The sequence below is a fragment of the Solanum verrucosum genome, unplaced genomic scaffold (assembly GCF_900185275.1).
Source record: "Solanum verrucosum unplaced genomic scaffold, falcon-dt-bn FXZP01000128.1, whole genome shotgun sequence".
NCBI lineage: Eukaryota > Viridiplantae > Streptophyta > Magnoliopsida > Solanales > Solanaceae > Solanum > Solanum verrucosum.
The window spans coordinates 1,741,825-1,767,030 of NW_026020327.1; the positions used below are offsets into that span (position 1 = coordinate 1,741,825).

At 38.0% G+C, this 25,206-nt stretch overlaps 1 protein-coding gene across 1 annotated transcript; it reads left to right on the plus strand.

The window, feature by feature from the left end:
* The first annotated feature begins 1,044 nt into the window (after positions 1 to 1,044).
* Positions 1,045 to 16,230, plus strand: LOC125835772 (callose synthase 5). The gene is made up of 44 exons (XM_049514871.1): positions 1,045 to 1,116; positions 1,258 to 1,302; positions 2,093 to 2,453; positions 2,560 to 2,660; positions 3,128 to 3,249; positions 3,350 to 3,446; positions 3,569 to 3,679; positions 3,783 to 3,911; positions 4,013 to 4,105; positions 4,413 to 4,504; positions 4,632 to 4,758; positions 4,894 to 5,031; positions 5,115 to 5,191; positions 5,295 to 5,373; positions 5,450 to 5,575; positions 5,678 to 5,792; positions 5,922 to 6,259; positions 6,897 to 6,949; positions 7,034 to 7,094; positions 7,184 to 7,265; positions 7,347 to 7,396; positions 7,478 to 7,564; positions 8,361 to 8,483; positions 8,611 to 8,706; positions 8,788 to 8,871; positions 8,945 to 9,105; positions 9,792 to 9,915; positions 9,989 to 10,083; positions 10,199 to 10,316; positions 10,403 to 10,554; positions 10,892 to 11,001; positions 11,095 to 11,220; positions 11,309 to 11,377; positions 12,014 to 12,203; positions 12,317 to 12,428; positions 12,517 to 12,636; positions 12,710 to 12,825; positions 12,917 to 13,000; positions 13,841 to 13,953; positions 14,027 to 14,256; positions 14,449 to 15,246; positions 15,343 to 15,393; positions 15,521 to 15,706; positions 15,780 to 16,230. Exons 3-44 carry the CDS (start codon positions 2,225 to 2,227, stop codon positions 16,008 to 16,010), a joined length of 5,796 nt encoding a protein of 1,931 aa, XP_049370828.1. The 5' UTR covers positions 1,045 to 1,116; positions 1,258 to 1,302; positions 2,093 to 2,224; the 3' UTR covers positions 16,011 to 16,230.
* The last annotated feature ends 8,976 nt before the right edge of the window (positions 16,231 to 25,206 follow it).

Consider the following 25,206-nt stretch of genomic DNA (forward strand, 5'->3'; position numbering starts at 1 on the left):
AAGATTTCCAAACTATTTTTACTAATCTTCTCAAGCAAAAGTAAAACACAGTTTACAACCACACAAAAGATTAACCTCCTAATCTCTATTCTAAGTAATACAACCTATTACTTAATGAGCCAAAACAATGCCTGCATTGCCCACTATACTAACCCTCGCTGATTAATATAGACTTTTAACGTAAGACACAAAGTTGCACTCAACTATGTTCTTACCGTGATTCACACAAGGTTTTGATACGTTTCTAACACAAGTGAAACGAATCCTACAATGTAAGCACAAATACAAGCAATCAAAATAACAACATGTTCATGAAGCAATCTTCAGTCAATGAGGTCCCTTGCTGTTTTTCGAAGCTTGAATTTTCTTTCTTTGAATGAATGAGTGATGTGTTATTTGTCTTGTTGAATATATCAAGCATAAAGAATTATTAACCGTTGGACAAACAACCTCGTCCATTCTAATTGGTGTAGTACGTTGACGACCTCACCAACCTCTGACAAGACAGTTTTCCAGTTGTATAGCACATTGCCTTGGACGAGAACACTCTGCAAAGGACCGGGTCCCTACATTTGTGAGGATCATCAAAACATTCTAGAAACAATTAGACTTATCAAACAACATAGTCAGTGAAATCGTACTAAAAGGGACCTGAAAAAAGTAAAATGTATGCAAACTTTATTAATACATCATGCATGTAGGTGGATAGACCGTTTCCAAAAAGATTAAACATTGAACTTCCCTTATGTACTTCTATTAATAATTATTTAAATGATTCTTAATGTATAAGCTTTGGTTTCACTTGATCTTTAACGTATAAATATAATAAAAATATTTTGGAATATTTATGTATAAATATGATGTATTATCGGATTTTAGAATTTGGTGAACCATGCAACAAGAAGAATAAGAAAGAGAGGTGAAAATTATGGGGACCACCGGTTTGAGAATTGTAACAGAATTAGCGTAAATGACGGTCTACCTTCCACGTGTCCGTTGGCTCTGAACCTATCAACTGTCTTTCTCCCTCCGTTTTAAATCCTTCCCTCCATTCCCTCCTCTCCCACTATCCGTTCACTTCTCCTCTCTCTTTCTTCTTTTTTGGGTCTCCGCTTGGTACGTTTTCCTTTACATTACATTTTTCATAACAATCATTTTTTCTCTTCTCTCAGCTAAAACTAGTTTCATTTCTCTTGTAGTTTAATTGATCGGTTTGTTTTTTTTCCTCCTCCCTGCCTACTTGCTGGTTATTTTCAGGCAGCACAAGCTCATTCTCTTCTTCATCATTGTCAAGTTTCAACCGTAAGTACGTACTTAGCTTTCACTTTTTCATATTGTATCAATTACGTAATTGATTCGTGTATATAGATGTGTTAATTTCCGAAATGTGAGCTTGTTTGATTATGATTTTGGATTTATGAGAAGGTTTATGTGTATAGCTGTAGTTTATGTAGAAGCTTTCAGATTGTGGAGTGAATTAATTGATCCGTTTTGGCTTGTATAGTAATATGTATGTCAATTGGAAACGAGCCTGTTTGACGATTTATGTGTATAGCTGTAGAACTATACGTACACAAAAGATGAAGTTTAAATCGGTTAATTAAGATGCTAGGCTGTAAGTTTTCTAGTCTTTTGGAATTGTATGAATGTATGCATGAGTTTTTGTACATGATAATGTATATAATGAATGTGTGGTAGAGTGAGTGTGCATGTGTGTAATTATGAATTTGGATGTATATGTATGTTACTTTCTGGAGAGGAACGAACTAGCATGTTTATTCGAGTGATTTTGATTATGGATTTAGGAGAAGGTTTATGCATATGTTTGATTAGCATGATATAGATAGATGTAGCATTATATACCAGAGAAGATCTTCATTATACAGGTTCAATTGTAAATGTTAAGACTAGTAATACTTGAATCTACATGTGTATGCATCTGCATAACCTGTGTTATGTGTTTAATGGTGATTGTGAATGTATGATAATTATGTATGTATGTGGATTTATATGGTGCGTGTTTGATCGTGAAGTATATTCTGATGATGATTATGGCCCTTATGGATGTATAATTGGAGATATTTTTGAACAGAAATTGAACGGAAGAGAGGGAGAAACGGAAAGGAGCTGGAGGAGCTGGAAGAGAGCGGTGGTGTCGAAGCCAGAGCTACATTTAGTTAGCTAAGCTACCGACAGCACTGATTAGGAGAGGACAAAAAATAGGATGACGAATCCGGCGAGACCGGCGGAGGGAATGGACCCCCCCCAAACACCGGTCGGGGGCGCAGGGCCCTCGTCACTGACTCGGCGACCGTCACGAAGTGCCGCCACCACTACCTTCTCTATGGAGGTGTTTGACAACGAGGTTGTTCCCTCTTCTCTCCAGTCCATTGCACCAATCCTTCGCGTCGCCAGAGAGATCCAAAATGAACGCCCTCGCGTTGCTTATCTTTGTATGTCTTTGTCTCCTCCTACCATTACATTCAACCTCTACATACACATTCATCTCTGCAATTTCTTATTTTCCCCTCTTTTTCCTGTTTGGTGTCGTTGTTACAGGTCGGTTCTATGCGTTTGAGAAGGCGCATAGATTGGACCCCACCTCAGGTGGACGTGGTGTTCGGCAATTCAAAACCAATCTCTTCCAACGTTTAGAGCGTGTACGTATGATTTGATTTGATTTTTTTATTTTTCTCTTTATATATTGTTTTCCCCTTATTACTTGTATTTGTTTTTAAATTAGAATTATTTAAACTCGAGGGGGTAAATCAAGCGTTAGACATTGGGAAATCTAATAGGATTACTTCACTATTATTGGGAAAGAGAGAGATTAAACCGGTTCAGTTCAGTTTTTAATAACTTCCTCAGTTTGATGGGGAAATTTTTACTTAGTACAGATAATTTTCAATGGAATTTGTCAGTTAAAGTATGCAACAAAGCATATTTTTTCAGATTCAAAGCATTGTGGTATTATTTTTCCAGAATTTCTCGGGTGTTTTATAACCATCAATTTCCGGTAGAGTACGGTTGAGTCAATTGCTTAGGAGATCCTCAATATTCCCAACAAAGTTCCTTTGTGCCCGATCGTTAAATATAGGGGTTAGCTAAACGAATTGCTTTCATTCAGGACAATGCGTCGAGTCTTGCTTCTCGTGTGAAAAAGACTGATGCACGGGAAATTGAGAGCTTTTACAAGCAATACTATGAGCAGTATGTCGTGTCTCTTAACAAGGGAGAACAAGCAGACAGGTAACTGTAACTCTCGTGGTATCATAAATATCCTCTTTATAAATTCGTTACCGTGGTTTGGTACTAATTGGTGCAAGGTTTTTGAATCTTTTGAAAACAGAGCTCAGCTCGGTAAAGCATATCAGACTGCTGGGGTGCTTTTTGAAGTTCTTTGTGCCGTTAATAAGTCTGAAAAAGTTGAAGAAGTTGCTCCTGAGGTCAGTACTTATATTAAAACTTAGGTTCACAATTACGAATCTTCCACTTAAATGTCCTCAATTTTTCTAGCATTCACTGGAGGATTCTATGCAAGAACTTAATGGCATGAATTATTGAACAGATCATTGCTGCAGCAAATGATGTTCAGGCCAAAAAGGAAATATATGCCCCCTATAATATTCTTCCCCTGGATTCGGCTGGAGCATCTCAGTCCATTATGCAACTTGAGGAGGTACTACATAAACTCATACATACGGAAATATAGGCACATGTAGTTTGAAATAGTATGTCATTATGTCAAGATCTTTAGCTTTTCCTTTGAAACTCCTCACCAGGTTAAAGCAGCCGTTTCTGCTCTCTCAAATACACGTGGGTTGAATTGGCCAGCTTCATTTGAACAGCAGAGGCAGAAAACAGGGGAACTGGATGTGCTGGATTGGTTAAGGGCAATGTTTGGGTTTCAGGTAACAGTTCCTACTTCAAAGAATGAGATTATAATTGCTTGAACTCTACTCAGGTCTTTGGTCAGAATGAGAATTTGTTAACCTCTGTGTGCTCTCTGCAGAGGGACAACGTAAGAAACCAGCGGGAGAATCTGAGTTTGCTCCTTGCGAATATTCATATAAGGCTAATCCCCAAGGCTGAGCCACTTAACAAGGCATGTATCACATATAGCTAGGCTATGTGTTCTCTATTCCCCATTATACTCAATATCTAATATCTGATGCTCCTAGGCTTTCTTATTCATTTTACCTTGGTTTAAAATAGACCTTCTAGTTTAGTCCTCAACCGCATGCTTTGTATTACTTAATTTTCTTATCAATCTCTTCTGAATTGATTACTCCAGAATCTTGAGTAAATGCATTTTTTTATTTGTCTGGATGTATTAATAGCAAGAAAGCAAGGCTATACAAGACAGTGACAAAATCAAAATCTGTTCTTATAAACCATTGTTTCCAATGTAGCTTGACGATCGAGCTGTGGATGCTCTAATGAACAAGTTGTTCAAAAACTACAAAACATGGTGTAAGTACTTGGGAAAAAAACACAGTTTGCGGTAAGATATTGGCAATACATAGACTTTCTTTCAAGCGGACATTATGCTTTTGCTCTTTTGGCTTTTAGAAGTGTATAAACCATAAATATTGAGTAACATTTTCACGCAACAAACTTATTGCATTTAGGCTCCCTCAAGCCCAACAAGAAGCACAACAAAGAAAGATACTTTACATGGGCCTTTACCTTCTAATATGGGGTGAAGCAGCTAATCTCCGCTTCATGCCAGAGTGTCTATGTTACATCTTCCATAATGTGAGTGGTTCATTAATCTTCTTTTATATCACCACTTCTAGTCTATAGATGTCAAAATTGTACTCCTCCAATAACACAGATTTGCTGAGGAATCCTTCCTTCAATGCGAAAGTAACTTCTACATTGTTGATGCAGATGGCATATGAACTCCATGGCCTCTTAGCAGGAAATGTGAGCATTGTCACTGGAGAAAATATCAAGCCTTCTTATGGTGGGGATGACGAATCATTCCTGCGAAAGGTCATTACTCCCATTTACCGTGTGATTGATAAGGTAATATGTCTCATATATCTGCATTTTCTTCCACTTCAATTTTCCTTTTTATGAATGTTTGTAACGATGATTTGCTCTTCCAGGAAGCCAAAAAAAGCAAAAATGGAAAAGCACCGTACTCAAATTGGTGCAATTATGATGATCTGAATGAATATTTCTGGTACTTGTTTAATTAGAACAATAACTTCAGTGCTGTGATAAGAGAAATAACAACATGACAAATGGTTTCATATGTAATCTTTGAATTTGACATACGTTGACAGGTCGCAAGATTGCTTTTCTTTAGGTTGGCCAATGCGCGATGATGGTGACTTCTTTAAATCAACACGTGACACCACACAAGTATGACTTGTACTTTCATCGAAAGCTTCTGCTTCTATCAGCAGAAGAGTTGTTTACCTAATGACTGCTATTACAGGGAAAAGGAGTTGCTAATAAAAAGCCTGGAAAAATGGGAAAATCATACTTTGTTGAGACACGGTCATTTTGGCATATCTTCCGAAGCTATGACCGTCTTTGGACCTTTTTTCTCCTGTCTTTGCAGGTGGAAATTTCGAACTGTGAATATTACTATATACTATTGTTTCTTTGCTCCTTATAGCTTACTTGTTCCGTTTTGGGCCATTTTTGGAATTTACTTTTTCAGGCCATGGTCATATTTGCATGGAGTGGGATTCCTGTGTTGGATATATTTAAGAAGGATTCTTTATACAACCTGTCCAGTATTTTCATAACGGCAGCTATGCTTCGCTTCCTCCAAAGTACGTAAATCTATGAATTTCTTTGATGTATTAATATCTCGTAAGATTTTCTACTCTTATTATTCCCATTTTACATATTAATTAGTAGCAGCTTAGTAGAAAAATAACCATCCCTTATTTTTACATTAGGTATCCTGGACCTTTTTCTTAACTTTCCGGGTTATCATAGATGGAAGTTCACAGATGTACTGAGGAATGTTCTGAAGGTAGTTGTCAGTCTTGCATGGTGTGTCATCCTCCCATTATTTTATCTCCAAGAAAGCAACTCAGAGATACTTACGAAGATCCGAAGTTCCCTGACATTTCTAGACAAGATGAAGGGCATTCCTCCTATGTACCTAATGGCCGTGGCTGTGTATCTACTACCCAATTTACTTACTACAGCTTTGTTTATCTTCCCAATGCTCCGTCGATGGATTGAGAACTCGGATTGGCTTGTTGTAAGGTTCCTTCTGTGGTGGTCACAGGTAATAACAATATGCCTTCTGATCCACGAAAACGCATTCGCTTAGTTTCTTACGAACATTTTATTTTCCATTGTTGTTAGTCTAGAAGGCTTACGTGCTATCTCCAGTTAATCAATCTCTTGAGCTGAAAGCAAATATTTTATTGATATTCTATGCTTCTGCTTCTTCTTTCACCAAATCTGGACTTAATTGTGTTTTTTTTTTTTTTTTGGGTTATAACCACCGATAATACATCAGACTTTTGGGTTTTGAGTCCCTTTACGAATTGTGAAGATCTTCTACATATGAAATAATGCACAGTATTTTAAGATTTACACTAACGTATCCCATGCTTTTAAAAAACGATGGCTGAAAGAACAAAAATCCTGGGAAAAGAACAGAGGTAAAATAGTTTAGATATCAAGATGAATCTATGCGAAACTTCATAAGTTTTCGAATTTTAGGTGAACTAAGCTTGTGTACTCTGATCATATGGTTTAGCATTTGCAAAAATAGGATAGAGTTCATCCATTTATCTGTTTCCATAAGACAACAGCTCATATTGTCCATTCATCTGTCTACTTTGTATTGATATGCCAATATTTTATTTTCTATAACAAACATTATTAACTGTCTGGGCCTACTTGTTTTTCTGCAGCCAAGAATATATGTTGGGAGGGGAATGCATGAAAGTCAATTTGCACTTATAAAGTACGTTTACAAGTCTTTTACTTCCAACTTTCTCTTATTTGTGTTCGACGCTTGCTCTATCGCATGCTCCGCTTTTTGTATCAGGTATACTCTCTTCTGGGTGCTACTTCTTTGTGCAAAATTTGCATTCAGCTACTTTATTCAGGTAATTGGATGTACATACCATTGCTCTACTTTGGAATGAGACGTGGTAGTTATATTTATCTTCTAATCATGGTATATTTGTGTTTTCAGATAAAACCTCTTATAAAACCCACGAAAATGATAATGGACATCAATCACGTTCAGTATGCTTGGCATGAGTTTTTCCCCGATGGTATATATTCCAAATTTTGCTCTCTTTTTTCAGATTCTCTATCTGCGAATTGATGCTAATGAATCTATCCTATCTGTGCAGCTAGGAGCAACTATGGGGCTGTGCTTGCCCTGTGGGCACCAGTTGTCATGGTATGTCTTGTCTTTGTTTTCATTTGTAGATGTTTCATGGTTATCTTTTACCTGTAAATATTGTATTCCAAATTTATACAGGTTTACTTTATGGATGCTCAAATATGGTATGCTATTTTCTCAACTTTGTGTGGTGGTGTTATAGGTGCCTTTGATCGTCTGGGTGAGGTAAGGACTTTCAGAATGCATCTTGATTGTCATTTACTTTGCCGTCAATATATATGGTTGATGTCTTATCACTTGTCAATAGATCTTACTGAAATTTAGTTTAGAGAGAACTTGATTATTGCTGCTCGTTATGACGTCTGGGGTAGAGCATCATTACAATAGTAGTGATGGTCCTTGGAAAATATTAAAAAATGGAAATCGGTGTTTGTACAATAATTATAATTTCCTGATTTCAATCCAACATCAGGTAAGCTGGAGACAGAAATGAGCATAGTTGAAAGTGAGACAACCTTTGTGTTGTTAGTTAACTTTATTTCTTCAATGTGTTTCTTTTTGATCTGGAAAAATTCCAATTTAAAGAAGGATGTTGTAGAGTATTAGGAGCAGCGATCATAAGTAGATTGCAGATGGATATCTGAAGTGTGTCCTCTTTTAATCACAGAAGCAAAATTTAGACCAAACTTTAATGTTTGTGGACAGTGATAAAGATTGGTTAGAAAGTCAGTGAGCTGCATTACTATTATTATTGTTGTAACTAATTATCCATGTATAAATTTTTTATAAGTGGTAGTTCCTTTTCTGGTAGCATAGCTGTGGTTCCATCACTAAATTAGTCACTACTGGAATCTGCTACATCTAAGATCAGAGTTGATTGAGATATTTTAGGTTGGAAGTAATTAAATTATGCTTTCCTGAAAACTATGCTTTCATCTTATTAAATTTTTATTGTTAATTTGTTGAGTTTGTCAATCTTTATTAACATATGGATCTGCGCTTTTTGTTGCTTCTCAAACAGATAAGAACTTTAGGAATGTTAAGGTCAAGATTTCAGTCTCTGCCTGGTGCATTCAACACTTACTTGGTGCCTAATGATAAAGCTGACAAAAAAAGATTTTCACTCTCCAAGAGTTCTAATGAGGTTTATTTTGTCCTCACCTATTCCGTCGTGTATATGCTTTTCATTCTTCAGGCCATGAAGAGAAATAGATTGCCAAAGACTTATAAAAGTGAAAATCGTATAAAACATATTATTTTTGGATGTCTAGGTTTCGCCCAGCAAGAGAAGTGAAGCTGCAAAGTTCGCTCAGTTATGGAATGAATTTATATGCAGTTTTCGCGAAGAGGATCTTATAAGTGACAGGAATAGTCCCTTAACTTATCTTTTTGCTTTCTAGTTGGTTCATCTGACATAAAGAATTGAACTGTGTGCACATTATTTCAGAGAGATGGACCTATTACTTGTTCCTTATTCCTCGGATCCAAGTCTGAAAGTTATTCAATGGCCACCCTTTTTACTTGCTAGCAAGGTAAAGACTGTCAGCTGATGCACCACTGTTTTAATTTCTTCTTCTACACTGATTGATTGTCTTCCGTTTGCAGATTCCAATTGCATTGGACATGGCTTTACAATTTCGTTCCAAAGATGCTGACCTTTGGAAGCGCATATGTGCTGATGAATACATGAAGTGTGCCGTTATTGAATGCTATGAGTCTTTTAAACTTGTTCTTAATGCCCTGGTTGTTGGAGAAACTGAGAAAAGGTTGCTTATTCAGCTGATTCATAGATCTATGAATCATTATATTAACTTCATCATCATTCAACTTCATGAACACGTGCATCTGAATTCAAATATATTCTTGAATACCCATCAGGATGATTTGGAACTTTTTTCTTTCCCCTCCGCTACCCCCTTTTTTGTTCATTTAGACAGGCAGCACTTCTTCTAGCTGTAGTACGCCGTAATGCTTGGTTTTCAGATAAAGTGATATTGTTTGTTGAATCACCTTAGGTTTATATCACTGGTGTTTTGGTTTCATAAGAATGGTCTTTTTATTACATTTTTTGCTTCGTTTAAGTCCTTAAATTGGGTAATCAGATTTCTAATTCTTGTCATTTTTTGAGTTTTCTTTTTATCCATTAAACTGTCTGATTTAACCTGTGTTCTTTGTCTTTTGAAAAATAAGTTGCATTCTCTCTAATCTTCACTTCTCCTCTACCTGTTCTTCAATTTAATTTTTGCTGTTGAACCATTGTTTTGTTACCTCTGTGGAAGCTCATATCAGCGACCTTGTATAAAGTGGTGATTCAACATACCTACAGTAGTTGCAACCTTCATGCACCATTTCAGCTGTTTAATGTGGTCCTTCCAATTGCTGCATCAAGTAACACTTCATACTTCTTCATTACATGCATATGTTCTTGATCCTGTCTAATTTGTGTGTCTAGGATCATAGGAATCATCATAAAAGAAGTTGAAAACAGCATTTCAAAGAACACGTTCCTTTCGAGTTTCAGAACAGGACCTTTGCAAAACCTTTGCAAGAAATTTGTAGACCTACTTGAGATACTGGTAAGTGCACTAGCTGATGTCTGTAGCAGTGGAACTTCATATGTCAGATATTTCACTTTCTTTCTTGTTGCAGAGAGATGGCGATCCATCTAAAAGGAACAACGTTGTCATAGCACTGCAGGATATGTTAGAAATAGTGACCCGTGACATGATGGTCAATGAAATCGGGTTAGTGAATTCTGTGCCATTTTTGGATGAGCTTTTCAGATAATAAATGCATAGCATTGATGTTATTTAAAATATTCAATTTTATATTTGTTCTGGTCATGTATAATTATTTCAGGGAACTTGTAGAACTTGGTCATAGTGGAAGGGATTCTGGGAAACAGCTCTTTGCTAATACTGACTCAAGAACAGCTATTGCATTCCCTCCTCCAGTAACAGCACAGTGGGAAGAACAGGTCTTTTAATATCTATATGATCATACGATTTATCTTCAATTAATCGATAAACAGAAAAACAATCATCATGTTGATTTATTTCTCAGCTTCGGCGTCTTTATCTTCTCTTGACTGTGAAAGAATCAGCAGTTGAAGTTCCAACTAACCTCGAAGCACGGAGAAGGGTTTCCTTTTTCACAAATTCATTGTTCATGGAAATGCCACGTGCACCTCGAGTGCGCAAAATGCTTTCATTCAGGTGCTTCTCATAATTCACGACAGCATACATCCTCAAGTTTATAGATGAATTATCTGATGCGTTTGAGCTTTCTCCTTTGAAAATATGACTTACCTATGGCATGCAGCTAATATTGGAGTGAGCATAAGATTTATAGTCAGTCAACAATCAATTATATGAAGTTAATAAGTAACATTGCATTATTAAAGTCATGAGAACACACTATTAATATGTAAATAGCGGCAGAAATACCAATGCTTTTGTTTATTATTAATTTTCAAACTATCTCATTTGTCACATGGATCCATTGTACTATTATCCCAAATTCAGTTGTGCAATAATAATTTTTCATATGCAGTGTCATGACCCCATACTACAGTGAGGAAACTGTCTACTCAAAAGGTGATCTTGAGATGGAAAATGAAGACGGCATATCAATCATTTACTATCTCCAAAAGATTTATCCAGGTTTCATTCTATTATCAACTACTTGAAAATGAACTTCCGTTCAGTGTGATGTTCCTCTCCCTATTTTATTGACACCACTTTATATCCTTCTAGATGAATGGATGAACTTCATGGAACGTCTTGGATGTAAAAAGGAGCCAGAGGTCTGGGAAAATGAAGAAAACATCTTGCAGCTACGTCATTGGGCCTCATTAAGGGGACAGACTCTCTGCAGAACAGGCACCTTAAAATACTTTTTTCTTATAATATACTTTTGGACATAACAGTTTCCTATAGACTATTCATCGTTACTGTTTATTCTTTTCAGTAAGAGGAATGATGTACTACAGAAGGGCTTTGAAGCTTCAAGCATTTCTTGACATGGCTTCAGAAGGAGGTAAACCATAATATTTTTAATGCCATTTTCCTGTTCAGAGATTTTATCTTTGGGCTAAGAACCTTGACAGTTCTTGTAATAAAAAGAATAATGAGTGACATCTGCTGAGCTTTCTTTAGTAAGAAATAATTTCTATCTGCTCTGAGTATTTTCCCTTGCATATGATATGTGCTTGACATAATTGGCAGCTGAAGTTTATTCAGGCATGCTATGGCCTACAAGTAGCCATATGAACCAACAAAAGGACCCACATAAGTGTTATGTACATGTATTTTCCTTCTGATCATGATACAGGTGTGGTGTGAGAGCTGAATTCTATACTAGTTTACAGGAGTATCACTTAATTTGTCATACCAGAACTTTTTATGGTGGTTGGATCTGTTGCATGGTAATGGGAGCTATCAATGATGAATGGAAAGAAAACTATTTTTTATACTAACACTCTAATCTGTTATGTTTAAGATTATAGCGAGTTATATTGAGAAACATGAAGAGAACACATACATTGTTAAACTAACGACAATTTTTAGCTGCTTAGTTTGCTTTACCAATACGTCAGCTATGGTGCATAAAGTAGGGTATCAAGTGTTGAATTCCTTTCTGGTAAAGCACTACATTGTGACTATTTGTACACAGCGATTCTCGAAGGATACAAAGCTGTTACAGTACCATCCGAGGAGGATAAGAAAAGCCAAAGATCGTTGTATGCTCAATTAGAAGCTGTGGCTGATATGAAATTCACCTATGTCGCCACCTGCCAGAATTATGGAATTCAAAAGCGAAATGGAGATCGGCATGCAACTGATATTCTGAATTTGATGGTCAAGTAAGTTTCTGTTTCTCCAAAGAAACAAGGAAAAACCAAAAGAAGTTGTATTCTCCCATACTCGACTGTATTTAGAATTCTGCTGAAACATTCTTTCTCCTTTTTCCGTGCAGCAACCCCTCTCTCCGTGTAGCATATATTGATGAAGTTGAAGAACGGGAAGGTGGAAAAACTCAGAAGGTTTATTATTCAGTGTTGGTGAAAGCAGTTGATAATCTTGATCAGGTTATCACAGTTCTTTTATATTAAATATTGACTGTAATTGATTCTTTGCGCTACAAGTCCTTATTTCTTCTATGATCTACGTTTGAAGGAAATATACCGAATAAAGTTGCCTGGTGCAGCAAAGATAGGAGAAGGAAAGCCTGAAAATCAGAATCATGCCATTATCTTCTCTCGTGGGGAAGCTCTTCAAACCATTGACATGAATCAGGTGAAAAGAGACAGAGTTCAAATAAATAAAGATAGGTAATCAGAAAATAATAACTTAATGTTTTCTCTTGCAGGACAATTACTTGGAAGAAGCTTTAAAAATGCGTAACCTTCTTGAGGAATTTAATGAAGATCACGGAGTGCGTCCACCTACAATATTGGGTGTTCGTGAGCATATCTTCACTGGAAGGTTGCCTAATAATTTCTCTTTCAGCCTGCCTAGTTTCATCTAATCCAGGTTTTTGACATATCTGATAAGGCCTCACATCTTTCAATTACAGTGTGTCTTCATTAGCTTGGTTTATGTCTAATCAAGAGACAAGTTTTGTCACCATTGGTCAGAGAGTTCTTGCAAGGCCTTTAAGGTATGTTATTCTCTTCCTTAATGCATAAAACTACTGAACAGACAGTCCTGTATTTCCATATCAATCATTTTTTGGCAAAACAATTGCAGCGCTGCGCTATTAAACTTTTATTTTATTTTTCCTGCATTATTCATCTATCTGTGGTTGGATCAAAAGAGGGGGAAGGGGTTGGAGGAGTAGAAGGAGAAGTGGAGGGGTACAAGTCATTTCCCTTATTTGGTAAAGAAGTAGTAATAAATTGGTCAAGTAAAAATGGACGAATTGAATAACATTCCAGGTCAGCTTTATCAATCCATCCAAAACTTGATAGGAAGAGCGATTATATCTGTTTTACTTCCCTCCTAATTGTAATGGTTTATTCATTGTTTATTTGAGGTAAATTCGAAATTGTTCGAATTGTGTAATCGTCAATTACTGACATTGGAAGCGACCCGGTCCACTCGTAGGTAGCGGTAGGAGAGATCTATTATGGTGGGATGGACCGTTCTCAAATTCCGGCCTACCAACTGGAAGTAATCACCAATATCAAAGCAAAAGGGCAAATAACCAGTTAGTTTCATTATTTCCCCGTAGCCTTAAATCTTCTAAGAACTAAACATAGTGTTAGTTACTTGCTCTCCTTCTCCAAAATGGAAATGGAGAGTAGAAAAACTAGTATACTGGATTGTTAGTGTGAAGTTGAGCAAGACCATTTCTTGAACAAACACACATTTTCCTCTTTTGGTGGTTTGCTTGCAGTTAGTGTTCACCTGCTATATCCAACTGATTTACATGTATGATATATTCTCATTTCGGACGAGACCATGAGATTTATTTTCTATTGTACCTTGATGATTTTAGGGTCCGCTTCCATTATGGACATCCAGATGTATTTGACAGAATTTTCCACATCACTCGTGGTGGAATTAGCAAAGCTTCAAGGGGTATCAATCTCAGTGAGGACATATTTGCAGGTAGCTTTTAGAAATATGTCTATTGATGCATAGACAGAGCACTTTTATTGTTCAATAACGTTTGGCTCTATAGGTTTCAATTCAACATTGCGACGTGGAAATATTACTCACCATGAATACATTCAAGTTGGAAAAGGGCGAGATGTTGGTCTTAACCAAATCTCTCTCTTTGAGGCAAAAGTGGCATGTGGTAATGGAGAGCAGACTCTTAGCCGAGATCTATACAGATTAGGACATCGATTTGATTTCTTCCGTATGCTGTCCTGTTATTTCACAACTACTGGATTTTATATCAGCTCAATGGTAATTCCTGTTTAACATTTGATGACATTAATATATAAAATTTCAATTCATATGGTATGGACTTTCATTACTTCAGAATTACAATGTATCCCAATTAATTCAATTATAAAGCATGTGCGTCAATCACTTTGCTTTTGCGAGATGATTTAAAGGAAGATATACCTATGATACAATTTTATTTACTCCTTGCAGCTGGTAGTCCTCACAGTTTATGCATTTTTATATGGTAAACTCTACCTTGCATTGAGTGGACTGGAACAGTCCATCGTCAAAGTTGCAAGATCCAAGGGTGACAATGCTCTTAAAGCTGCAATGGCCTCACAGTCTGTCGTTCAACTTGGTTTATTGATGGCCCTTCCCATGGTTATGGAGATTGGGCTCGAAAGAGGCTTCAGGACTGCTTTAGGTGACATTATCATAATGAACCTGCAGTTGGCTGCTGTTTTCTTTACCTTCTCTCTTGGAACAAAACTCCACTACTTTGGCCGCACAATTTTACATGGTGGCGCGAAATACAGAGCAACTGGGCGTGGTTTTGTCGTGAGACATGAGAAGTTTGCTGAGAACTACAGGATGTACTCGAGGAGCCATTTCACCAAAGCACTGGAAATTATGATTTGCCTCATAGCTTATCAAATTTTCGGTGTGGCAGTTACTGATAATGTAGCTTTCTTGCTTCTCAGTGGCTCAATGTGGTTCCTTGTGGTTTCATGGTTGTTTGCTCCCTTCCTCTTTAATCCTTCAGGCTTTGAGTGGCAAAAGATAGTTGATGATTGGGAAGATTGGGGCAAGTGGATAAGCAACCATGGAGGCATTGGTGTTCCGGCAACCAAGAGTTGGGAGTCTTGGTGGGATGAAGAGCAAGAACATCTGCAGTGCTCTGGTCTAATTGGCCGTTTCTGTGAAGTTCTTCTTTCTATGCGCTTCTTACTTTTCCAGTATGGAATTGTTTATCAGCTAAATGTGTCCAATGGTGATAAAAGTATCATGGTTAGTACATCTTGAATTTTCAGCTTCAATACAATATATGGAAGGTGTAATTTTCATCCCATTTATATGCTAATCCTCATTTTGATATGATCACAGGTTTATGGTTTGTCCTGGTTGGTCATTGTGTTTGTCATGGTCGTCTTGAAGGTTAGTACTGGTGGAACCTCTTTTTTCATCATGATACCATTATTTAGAAAAAGATTAATTTAAACTCTGGTTGCAGAAGGTTGTCTTTCCATACATAGTGTTCTGAAACTGTACTTCCTATCTGCAGATTGTATCCTTGGGCAGGAAGAAGTTCAGTGCTGATTTCCAGCTGATGTTCAGGCTGCTGAAATTGTTCCTTTTCATTGGCTTCATAGTCACATTTGTCATGCTGTTCAAATTCCTAAGCCTTACCGTTGGAGATATTTTTGCCAGCTTATTGGCCTTCTTGCCAACTGGATGGGCTCTTCTTTCGGTAAATATTTTTCACATCTTCAATTTTATCCCTAGACTTCAAATAATTGTGTGTAAACTTTTGTCGTCTGCAGATTGCACAGGCATGTAGGCCAGTAGTGAAGGGCATAGGAATGTGGGGATCTGTGAAGGCTCTAGCTAGAGGATATGATTATTTAATGGGGCTTGTGATCTTCACACCGGTTGCTGTTCTTGCTTGGTTCCCTTTTGTCTCCGAGTTCCAGACAAGGCTGCTCTTCAACCAGGCCTTCAGCAGAGGGCTTCAAATTCAACGTATTCTTGCTGGTGGGAAGAAGCACAAGTGAGCTTAGTTGTTATCATCACACAACAAACAATCTGTTGTATCTTTTTTGGCAAAGCAGAAGATAATGACTCCCACACCATTGTTCAAGATTCCTTATCAAGCCTTCTGTTCTTTGGTCAGTAGAATATAAAATTTCTTTGTCTATTTATAGTTTCAGAATACTATAGCACAAGATGTATACTCCTTTGTTATAATTGCTCATGTAACCAGCTTGGACGCCACTCTATTTCTTTTGGGTCAGATCCAACATTCTAGACAAAAAAGGAATCAAGTAAATGCGAGAAATAAAGAAAAAATACACGATTGGAACAAAGTCTCCTTCTGTATATGATCATGACACAATTAGTTTCTGAAAGAAAAATGTGCAGAATTTCTTACATTCATTTTTTTTGCACAATGGAAATAGTAACATAAAATATACTGTTGGAATATATGCGTCCACTAGTCTAGATGGGACCAGGTCCTCAACACAGTTACAATAAGATAGTCTTTGCTTGTATACTTGAGAAATTTCAAGATGCAAAGACCTATAAAATGATAGACACAAAACTCAAACTCAACAAAGATGTTTCAGCACTTTATCAGATCCTTTTGTTGAGTGTGAGTATTGTTCTACCTTGAAGATGACTTTTTCCTTCTAAGCTTGTAAGTTTTTGTTTGCCAAAATCTGAAGTTTGTGTTTGTTGGAAAGAGATAATATATCAAAATGAACACAAACTCCTTGGGACCGCCCATTGGCTGAGAGTCTGCCTCCCTAGAAAGGACGTGCACCTACCACATCAGAAGTGACAGCTTTTCTGACAACTGTCTTGTCGTCCTTTCACATCGCAGTCTTGCAGGGACCAGGTCCCTTGCAAACTTCTCTTAGAAGTTCTTGAGAATTCGTGTTGGCTCTCACCTTTTGAATGAATGAATTAGTTTGTTGTTTTTCCTTGGATATATTTAGACATGAAAAGTTATTATCCAATGAACAAGCAACCTCATCGCTTCTAATTGGTGGAGCACTCTGCAACTTCACCAACTTTCTGATGCAGACAACTTTCCAGCTGTACAGCACTTTGACCACTAGATGAGTATTCATACTCTGCAGAGGACCAGGTCCCTGCACTTGTGAGGAGATCATCAAAACATCAAGGAACATAAGAACTTATCAATTTTCCCCTTTTTGATGATGACAAACAACTTGCATAACTCCTCACGTGAGTGAACAAACATTCATTCAAATACATAACAAATTCGCCCTTTGTTAGTGCACCAGTAACAACCACAGTTCCCCCTTAGTTCAATGCCCCTAACAACCACAGGTTTCTTTACAACAATTCCACAACCAACTTTACAACAAATCCCCCTTTTGACATCATTGAAAAGGTGAAGCAGTAAACATATTCAAGTTAAATGCAAGGCAATAAAGAATTCAGGGCCTTGGGCCACACAGAACATGTGTATGTAAGCATAAAGAGAATGTTAAGCCACACATAAACAGGGCAGAAACATAAATAGCGTTAGATCACAAATACTGACCATTGTAGTCAGTCAAAACAAACACAAAGCCACAAAAGTTTTAATCAGGATTGAAGAACAAAGGGGGAAACTAGGGAAACAAGACACTTTTAGGACGGAGGGGAAGGGGATTGAGGGTGCGCATAAACAGAGACAGACACTCATTTGCATCCTCATGAGCCTTGATAAGTTGCATATTGAGAGCCTTAACTTCCTCACTGGGTGAGGCATTTGTCTTCAGCAGCCTTTCATTTTCATCCCTTAACTTTTGCAACACCTGCTCATTTCCATCGTTGGTACCAGGTCCCCTCGAAACCGCCTTCTGTAATTCAGATCTCAGTGAAGCGATTTCAATCTCCTTGTTATTCAGAATCTCAGTAAGATCAGTCACTTCCCGTTTAAGAGCAGCCTGCTGCTTTAGAACATCTGCCACTTGAGATCTGCCCCTAGATTTTTCTTCAACACACTCACATTCCAGCATATTGGCAGGGAGGTTGATCTCTTCAAGTTCATCAAGCTTCTCCATGAGAAAAAGATCAGCAGCAAATGTCATTGTTCTCTTTTCAGTTCTGGGCACTAACACCTTGTTGATGAACTCAAAAAGCAACTGATATTCCCCTTTGAGAAACCTTTTTGGTAACCCTGCATTCTTGACATCTCCACGTTTTGTGGTAAGTTTTGTGAAGTCACTGGATGGTTTACAACCTTCGATCGTTCGAATTCCTTCCACAGGAACCCCTAAAATGATCCCCAATATTTCTTCATCCAGACATGTTTCAACATTCTTGACAGTAGTCGCGATTCTACCACTTTCCAGAAGTTCCATTTTGTAGAAAAATTCACACACCTCATGTTCGTGCAAATACAGAACTAGTGGTTCAAAGAGATGGTTCCAACCTTGAATGGAGAAAGCATAAAAAATATTTGACATGCCAAATTTGGTTAGGATGTCAGGGTCAAAGACTCTGCCATTCAAAACCTTTTGGTTCTCCATTGTCGTTATCCGCTCCTCCCTTTTCATTTCCTTTTCTTCACTTTGATTTTGCACCCTAGAACCTGGTCCATTTATGAGTTTTAATTTTCAGCCACCTGTTTTCTAACTTTCTCCCTTTTCATAGGAGATTTCTTTGCAGCCTTCTGGAGTAGAAAAGGAGAAATTGAATGAACTAAGGTTTTCAACTTCTTGGGAGTTAGGGATCTTTGAAGAAGAATTAGAGTTAGGCATTTTGAGAAAGAGAGAAAAGCTTTGGAAAGGGGATTAGTGAATTTCAACAAGAATTGTTTGATGAGATTTTGTAATTTGATTCACTAAGAGAAGTAGTATATAAAACCAAAAAGACATCGGGTCCCCAACAGTAGCAACCTTTGGTTTAAAAGCGAAAAGACATCTGAAACTGACACGATGAATGGGCAAGGGACACGTGGCAGTGATGTTGACAGTTAGACAGTATAGTATAAGTGATACTAACCTTATGAGGACCAGGTCCTCATTTCAATCTGCAACACTGCCTAGTGTGATTAAATCGTCCCTTCAGCTTGACACACCATGAGTGTATATCTGCATTAAGGTACAAAAAGTGAATTCTTTTAAGACCAACATTGAAACAAGTATAGATACCTGCCCTCTGTAGCATAGTCAAAATAAAAGATTTTTTGTGCAAACTTGTCAAGGAATCAGGTAATCTTGTGCATCCCCAACCTCATCCTTTTTTTAATGAAACATTCTTTACTCAATGCCTTTGTAAAGATATCAGCCAGCTGGTCTTCAGTCTTACAAAACTTCATCACCACATTTTGCTTCTCAACATTGTCCCTCAAGAAATCAGTGATGATCCAAGAAAATGTGCCATGCCTGATGTACTCTTTCGATCTACATGAAAGCCTGCATAGTCAGCATCTGCAAAACCAATTAGATCAAGTGAGTCACCTGTTGAGTAGGAAGAGGACCAGGTCCTGAGTTCTTTTTCAGGTATCTCAGTATTCGTTTAGTAGCTTTTGGATGTGACTCTTTTGGTGCAGCTTGAAACCTTGCACACATCCGTACACTGAAGACTATGTCTGGTACGCTTGCAGTGAGATACAAGAGTGACCCATTGATTCCTTTATACAAGTCAAGCTTCACACTTGTGCTCATGAGAGTATCCAACACCTTTGCGTCGAGGAAATTGAATTTCTTGAGCAGCTCTTTTATGAACTTCTCTTGGCATATTGAAGTGCCTTGAGAGGACTATTTGATCTGCAAGCCTAGAAAGAATGTGAGTTCCCCCATTATGCTCATTTCGAACTCACTACTTATCAAATCAACAAACTCTTTGCAAAGTGAGTCTGAAGTGGCTCCAAATATGATATCATCCACATCTACCTGCACAATTAACAATTCCTTACCTCTGGATTTTAAGAACAGGGTATTATCAATTTTACCTCTCTTGAACCCATTGGTGAGAAGAAACTTTGACAGGCGTTCATACCAAGCTCTGAAAGCCTGTTTTAACCCATACAAAGCCTTGTCTAATTTCAGCACATGATTTGGCAGATTTGCATCTTCAAAGCCTAGAGGCTGCTTGACATATACTTCTTCCTTCAGGTTCCCATTCTAGAAAGAACTCTTGAGATCTATTTGAACCAATTTGAATTCCATGTGAGCAGCAAAAGCTATCAAGATTCTAATGGCTTCCATTCTGGCTACAGGATCAAAGGTCTCATCATAATCAATTCTCTCTTCTTGGTTGTAACCCTGTACCACAAGTCTTGACTTATTTCTAGTAATGATCCCATGCTCATCAAGTTTGTTTCTGAAGACCCGTCTTGTTCCTATAACTGTTCTGTTGATAGGTTGGGGGACCAAGTGCCACACTTTGCTTCTCTCAAACTGATGGAGTTCTTCTTGCATTGATGTTTCTATCCGGACTTTCTGATCAACTCTTCTTCAATTTCAGCATCAGATTCAGCATCATTATCTTCATGATTTTGAGATGGAACCTTCTGGGTAGTATCAAGAGGACTAGGTGCTCATGTGAGATCTGCAGCAATTTCCTTTGCAACCTGTTTGTTTCCAGGGTTTTGGATATCCTTGTATTCCCATTCCTAGATCAGCTCTTCCATCTCATGGTTTCCCTTTGATCATCAATTTTCTCAGATTCATCGAATGTCACATAAATGCTCTCTTCGACACATAGAGTTTTTTTTTTTGTTAGATACTCTGTAGGCCTTGCTGGTAGAAGAGTATCCTACAAACACACATTCATCACTCCTGGCATCAAACTGACCCAAGTCATCATTTCCATTATTTAGTACAAAGCATTTGCACCCAAATGGCTTAAGATGGGCAATTGAGGATTTTCTGCCATTCAACAACTCGTAGGGAGTTTTCTTGATCAACAATCTAACAAGACACATTTAGTTGGATAGCTTTGGCAAAAGTAATCAGAACTCCAACAGTCTCATCATTTTTCCACAGAAACATATTCCAGGTGTACCTGGAGAAATCATCAATAATCACAAGAATATATTTTTTACCTCATCTGCTTTGAATTTTGACAGGTCTACACAAATCCATGTGGAGAAGTTCCAAAGGTCTGGTAGTGCTCACACCCTTATTTGCCTTGAAAGAAGATCTTGTTTGTTTGCCTTTTGCACAGGCGTCACAGACTTTGTCATTTAATTTGAGAACTTCAGTTTTGGTAGTCCGCGGACCAGGTCCCCTGCAACAAGCTTGTTAAGTAAAGAGGTACTTACATGACCCAGTCGTCTATGCTAAGGATTTGCATCATCAGTTTGAGCACTCAGACATGACAAGTTGTCTCCTTCAATAGAATCAAGATCAGCAACATAAACATTCTTGACTCTTTTTGCAGACATTACAATTTTCTTAGTTGCACAGTTTGTAACCACACACCCTTCAGACATGAACTTGACTTCATTTCCCTTGTCGCAAATTTGAAACACACTTAAGAGATTAAACTTCAAACCATCCACATAGTGTACACTGTCTAAGGAATGGTCTGTAGTTCTTCCTATCTTCCCAATACCAAGAATAAAACCTTTCTTTCCACCGCCAAATGACACACCACCACCTTGGTGTGCTTCTAAAGAGAGAAAGTTTAGAGTATTTCCAGTCATATGCCTTGAGCATCCACTATACATGTACCAACGTTGACTGATCCCTCTTTTTTGCACAAGAATCACTTATTAGACTTAGGAACCCACTTCAAATGGAGTTCCCAAAAACTGTCAAAAGGTTTAATGAGAAACCTTCCTGTCCATGGAGGTAAAGTATTCTTGCTAAAACGATAACGGGGACCAGGTCCCTTATGCCCCTTTTTAACATCATTTTCAGATCTAACAAATTTCACATGCCTTTCTTTAGCTTTTCTCAGACTTTCACATTTCTCTTTCAAATGACCATTTCAACCACAGTGAGTGCACAAAAGGTTGTCAGATACAGACACATATTTGCTATGAGGATTATATGGGGGTTCTATTGGTCTGCGTCCCAACCCTTTCTTTCCATTGAAACTCTGATTAGACAGATTAGAGAGTATCTTAGAGGAGTCAGTCCATTTTAGAGAGTGGCTTAACTCCTCCTTGACCTTACTCAGATCCTTTCTCAGTTGAGAATTTGTTTCAAGAGAAGCAACTAACTTGGACTCAAGGATTTTAAGCTTTTCTTCCAATTCTTCCTCAAGAATGCTAAGCTTTCTATTTCCACATACTGAGGTACCAGGTCCCTCACTGGGTTCCAGACTATCAGTCTCAAGGATACCTATCCTGATACTCAGTTTAGACATTTGAGCATTGAGAACTGAGTTTTCATCTTCGCACAGACTCAACTTTTCACTTATCATCAAATTTTCAGAGGTCAGTTCATCAACTGAGTCATTAATAAAGCAACAAGTTTTCTCAATTTTTTAATGGGAAGAGAATCAAAATCATCTTTAAGATTGAGAAGAGTTACCTCATTTTGATCCTCTTTATCATCAAATTTAGCCATTAAAGAGAAAATGGAGTTGAAGACATTTTCATCATCTTCAATAGCCATCATTGAAACATCTTCATAACTTTCTGCATCTTCTTCTGACCCACTTGAATCATCTCCCCACACAGCAAAGGCTTTTCTCACTAACTGATCAGCATGGGCCTTCATTCGAGCATGGTCTGGGACTAGGTCCCTTTTGCACGGTCTGGTGTCATGAGTTTCCTTCTTTTGACTAGGACAGTCCCTCATAAAGTGACCAAGCTTGCCACATTTATGGCAGAGATCATTTGCAGTAGCAGTTCTGCTAGCAGAGGTTTTCTTTTGGAAGCCTTCATGCTTCTTGATGATCTTATGAAATCTTTGAGTGACATACGCCATCTCATCCTCTTCCTTAGTCACCTCACCTTGAGACATTTTCAGAACAACAAATTTCTCCTTCATGTTTGTTCCCTGCTTTTTCTTCAGCTCGTAGGTTTGGAGATTTCCAATCAGCTCATCCATGAAAAGTGTCTTCAGATCTTTTGCCTCTGATATATCATCAACTTTGCTTTCCCATGACTCAAGGAGAACCTTGAGAATCTTGCGAACTTGTTTGCTTAAGGGAATGGGCTCACCTAAGCACCTTAGTTCATTGGTGATGGGAGTGAATCTTGAGTTCATTTCAAAGATAGTTTCACCTTCCTTCATACAAAAATTCTCGTATTGAGTCGTAATCATATCGACCTTAGACTCTTCTACTCGTTGCGCTCCCTCATGAGCTATTTGGAGACAGTCCCATATCTCTTTGGCTGATTCACAGGCAGAAATTATGTTGTACTCATCGGATCCAATCCCACACACTAGAATCTTCTTTGCTTTATAGTTCTTCTCTATCTTTTTCCTATCCATCTCATTGTACTCCTTTCTAGTTTTGACAACTGTAGTGGTGAGCTCTCCATCCTTCACCTCCTTTGTAGGAATATATGGTCCATCAAGAATGATGTCCCACAGCTCAGTGTCATCAGTGTTGATGTAGTCATGCATTCGATTCTTCCACCAGCTATAGTATTGCCCATTAAAATGCGGTGGCCTGGTGGAAGACTGACCTTCTTCCAGATTGGGTGGAGCAGTCATTCCTTCAGGATTGTTCCTTTTCTTGGTGTTAACCAAACTGAAAAGTCCTGCTCTGATACCACTTGTTGGAATATATGCGTCCACTAGTCTAGATGGGACCAGGTCCTCAGCACAGTTACAATAACAGAAAATAAACAAAGTGCTGAAAGTAAAGATTGTACAACAACTTTACGTGGAAACCTCCTTGCTCAAGGGAGTAAAACCACGACCTGGCCTGCCATGACTTTTCAAACTTCTTTCACTAATCTTCTTCAAGCAAAAGCAAGTTTACAAACTGAGATTAGCCTGCTACTCCCAACTCTAAGCAATACCTCCTATTACTTAGATGGGCCAGAGCAGATACCACACTGCCCACTAAGCTACCTAACTCTAGATAACTTAGACTTCAACAAAACAATGCATCCATTGCCCACTATACTAACCCTCACTGATTAATATAGACTTTAACCGTAAGACACAAAGTTAACACTAACAATGTTCTTACAAAGACTCAAACAACACTTTGAAACGTTTCTAACAAGAGTGAAACGAATCTTACAAGTTAAGCTCAATACAAACAATCAAGGTAAAAACTGGTACAAGAGGCTCTTGAAGAAATTGATCAGATCCCTTAATGTGCTTGCCTGAGAATACTTCATCAAGATAGTTATGCTTGAGAAATTTCAAGATGCAAAGACCTATAAAATGATAGACACAAAACTCAAACTCAACAAAGATGCTTCAGCACTTTATCAGATCCTTTTGTTGAGTGTGAGTATTGTTCTACCTTAAAGATGACTTTTTCCTTCTAAGCTTGTAAGTTTTTGTTTGCCAAAATCTTAAGTTTGTGTTTGTTAGAAAGAGATAATATATCAAAATGAACACAAACTCCTTGGGACCGCCCATTGGCTGAGAGCCTGCCTCCCTAGAAGGACGTGCACCTACCACATCAGAAGTGACAGCTTTTCTGACAACTGTCTTGTCGTCCTTTCACATCGCAGTCTTGCAGGGACTAGGTCCTTTGCAAACTTCTCTTAGAAGTTCTTGAGAATACGTGTTGGCTGTAACATCCGACAATTTGAAGTGGCTTAGAAGGAGCTTGAAATTCGGGAATAGTCATTTTTGAAAAAAATGACGAATCTGGAAATTTGGCCAAGTGTGGAAATCAATGAGTTTTTGGCCAATTTTGAGTAGTCGTAACTCCTAGCTCAGGATGAGTTAGGAGTAATTCCAGTTATGGTTGCGAATCCCTTGGAACAATCTTTCCAACGCCACTGAGTTTGCTCAATTCTGAGTTCGTATGAGGGAGTTATACCCTGTAGAAGTTGGGCAGTTGGGCAGTTGGAAGGGAAATCCATCCGGAAATTTAAGGGCATTTTGGTCCTTTCACAAATTATTTATTTTGAGCTCATATTGTTGTTTTAGAATGATCCTTGGATCATTTTTGCCCCTTTTTGAAGAGAAAGAGTTAGGGTTCTTGAGAGTGAAGAAGAGAAGAAGGAGAAGAAGAAGAAGAGAAGAAAGAGGAGAAAGGAGATCAACAAGCTTCCGTCGTGGATTATCGTCGGGGGTGATCCCTATTAGGTATGTGAGTTTTTGTGTGGGTTATTCTTTCCCTCACACGCACCAA

Coding starts and splice junctions, on each gene's coding strand:
- LOC125835772 (XM_049514871.1), top strand. CDS start 2,225: ATGACGAATCCGGCGAGACCGGCGGAGGGAATGGACCCCCCCCAAACA. Junction 4,759..4,893: donor TATGTTACATCTTCCATAAT/GTGAGTGGTTCA, acceptor TTGTTGATGCAG/ATGGCATATGAACTCCATGG. Junction 11,378..12,013: donor TGACATGGCTTCAGAAGGAG/GTAAACCATAAT, acceptor ATTTGTACACAG/CGATTCTCGAAGGATACAAA.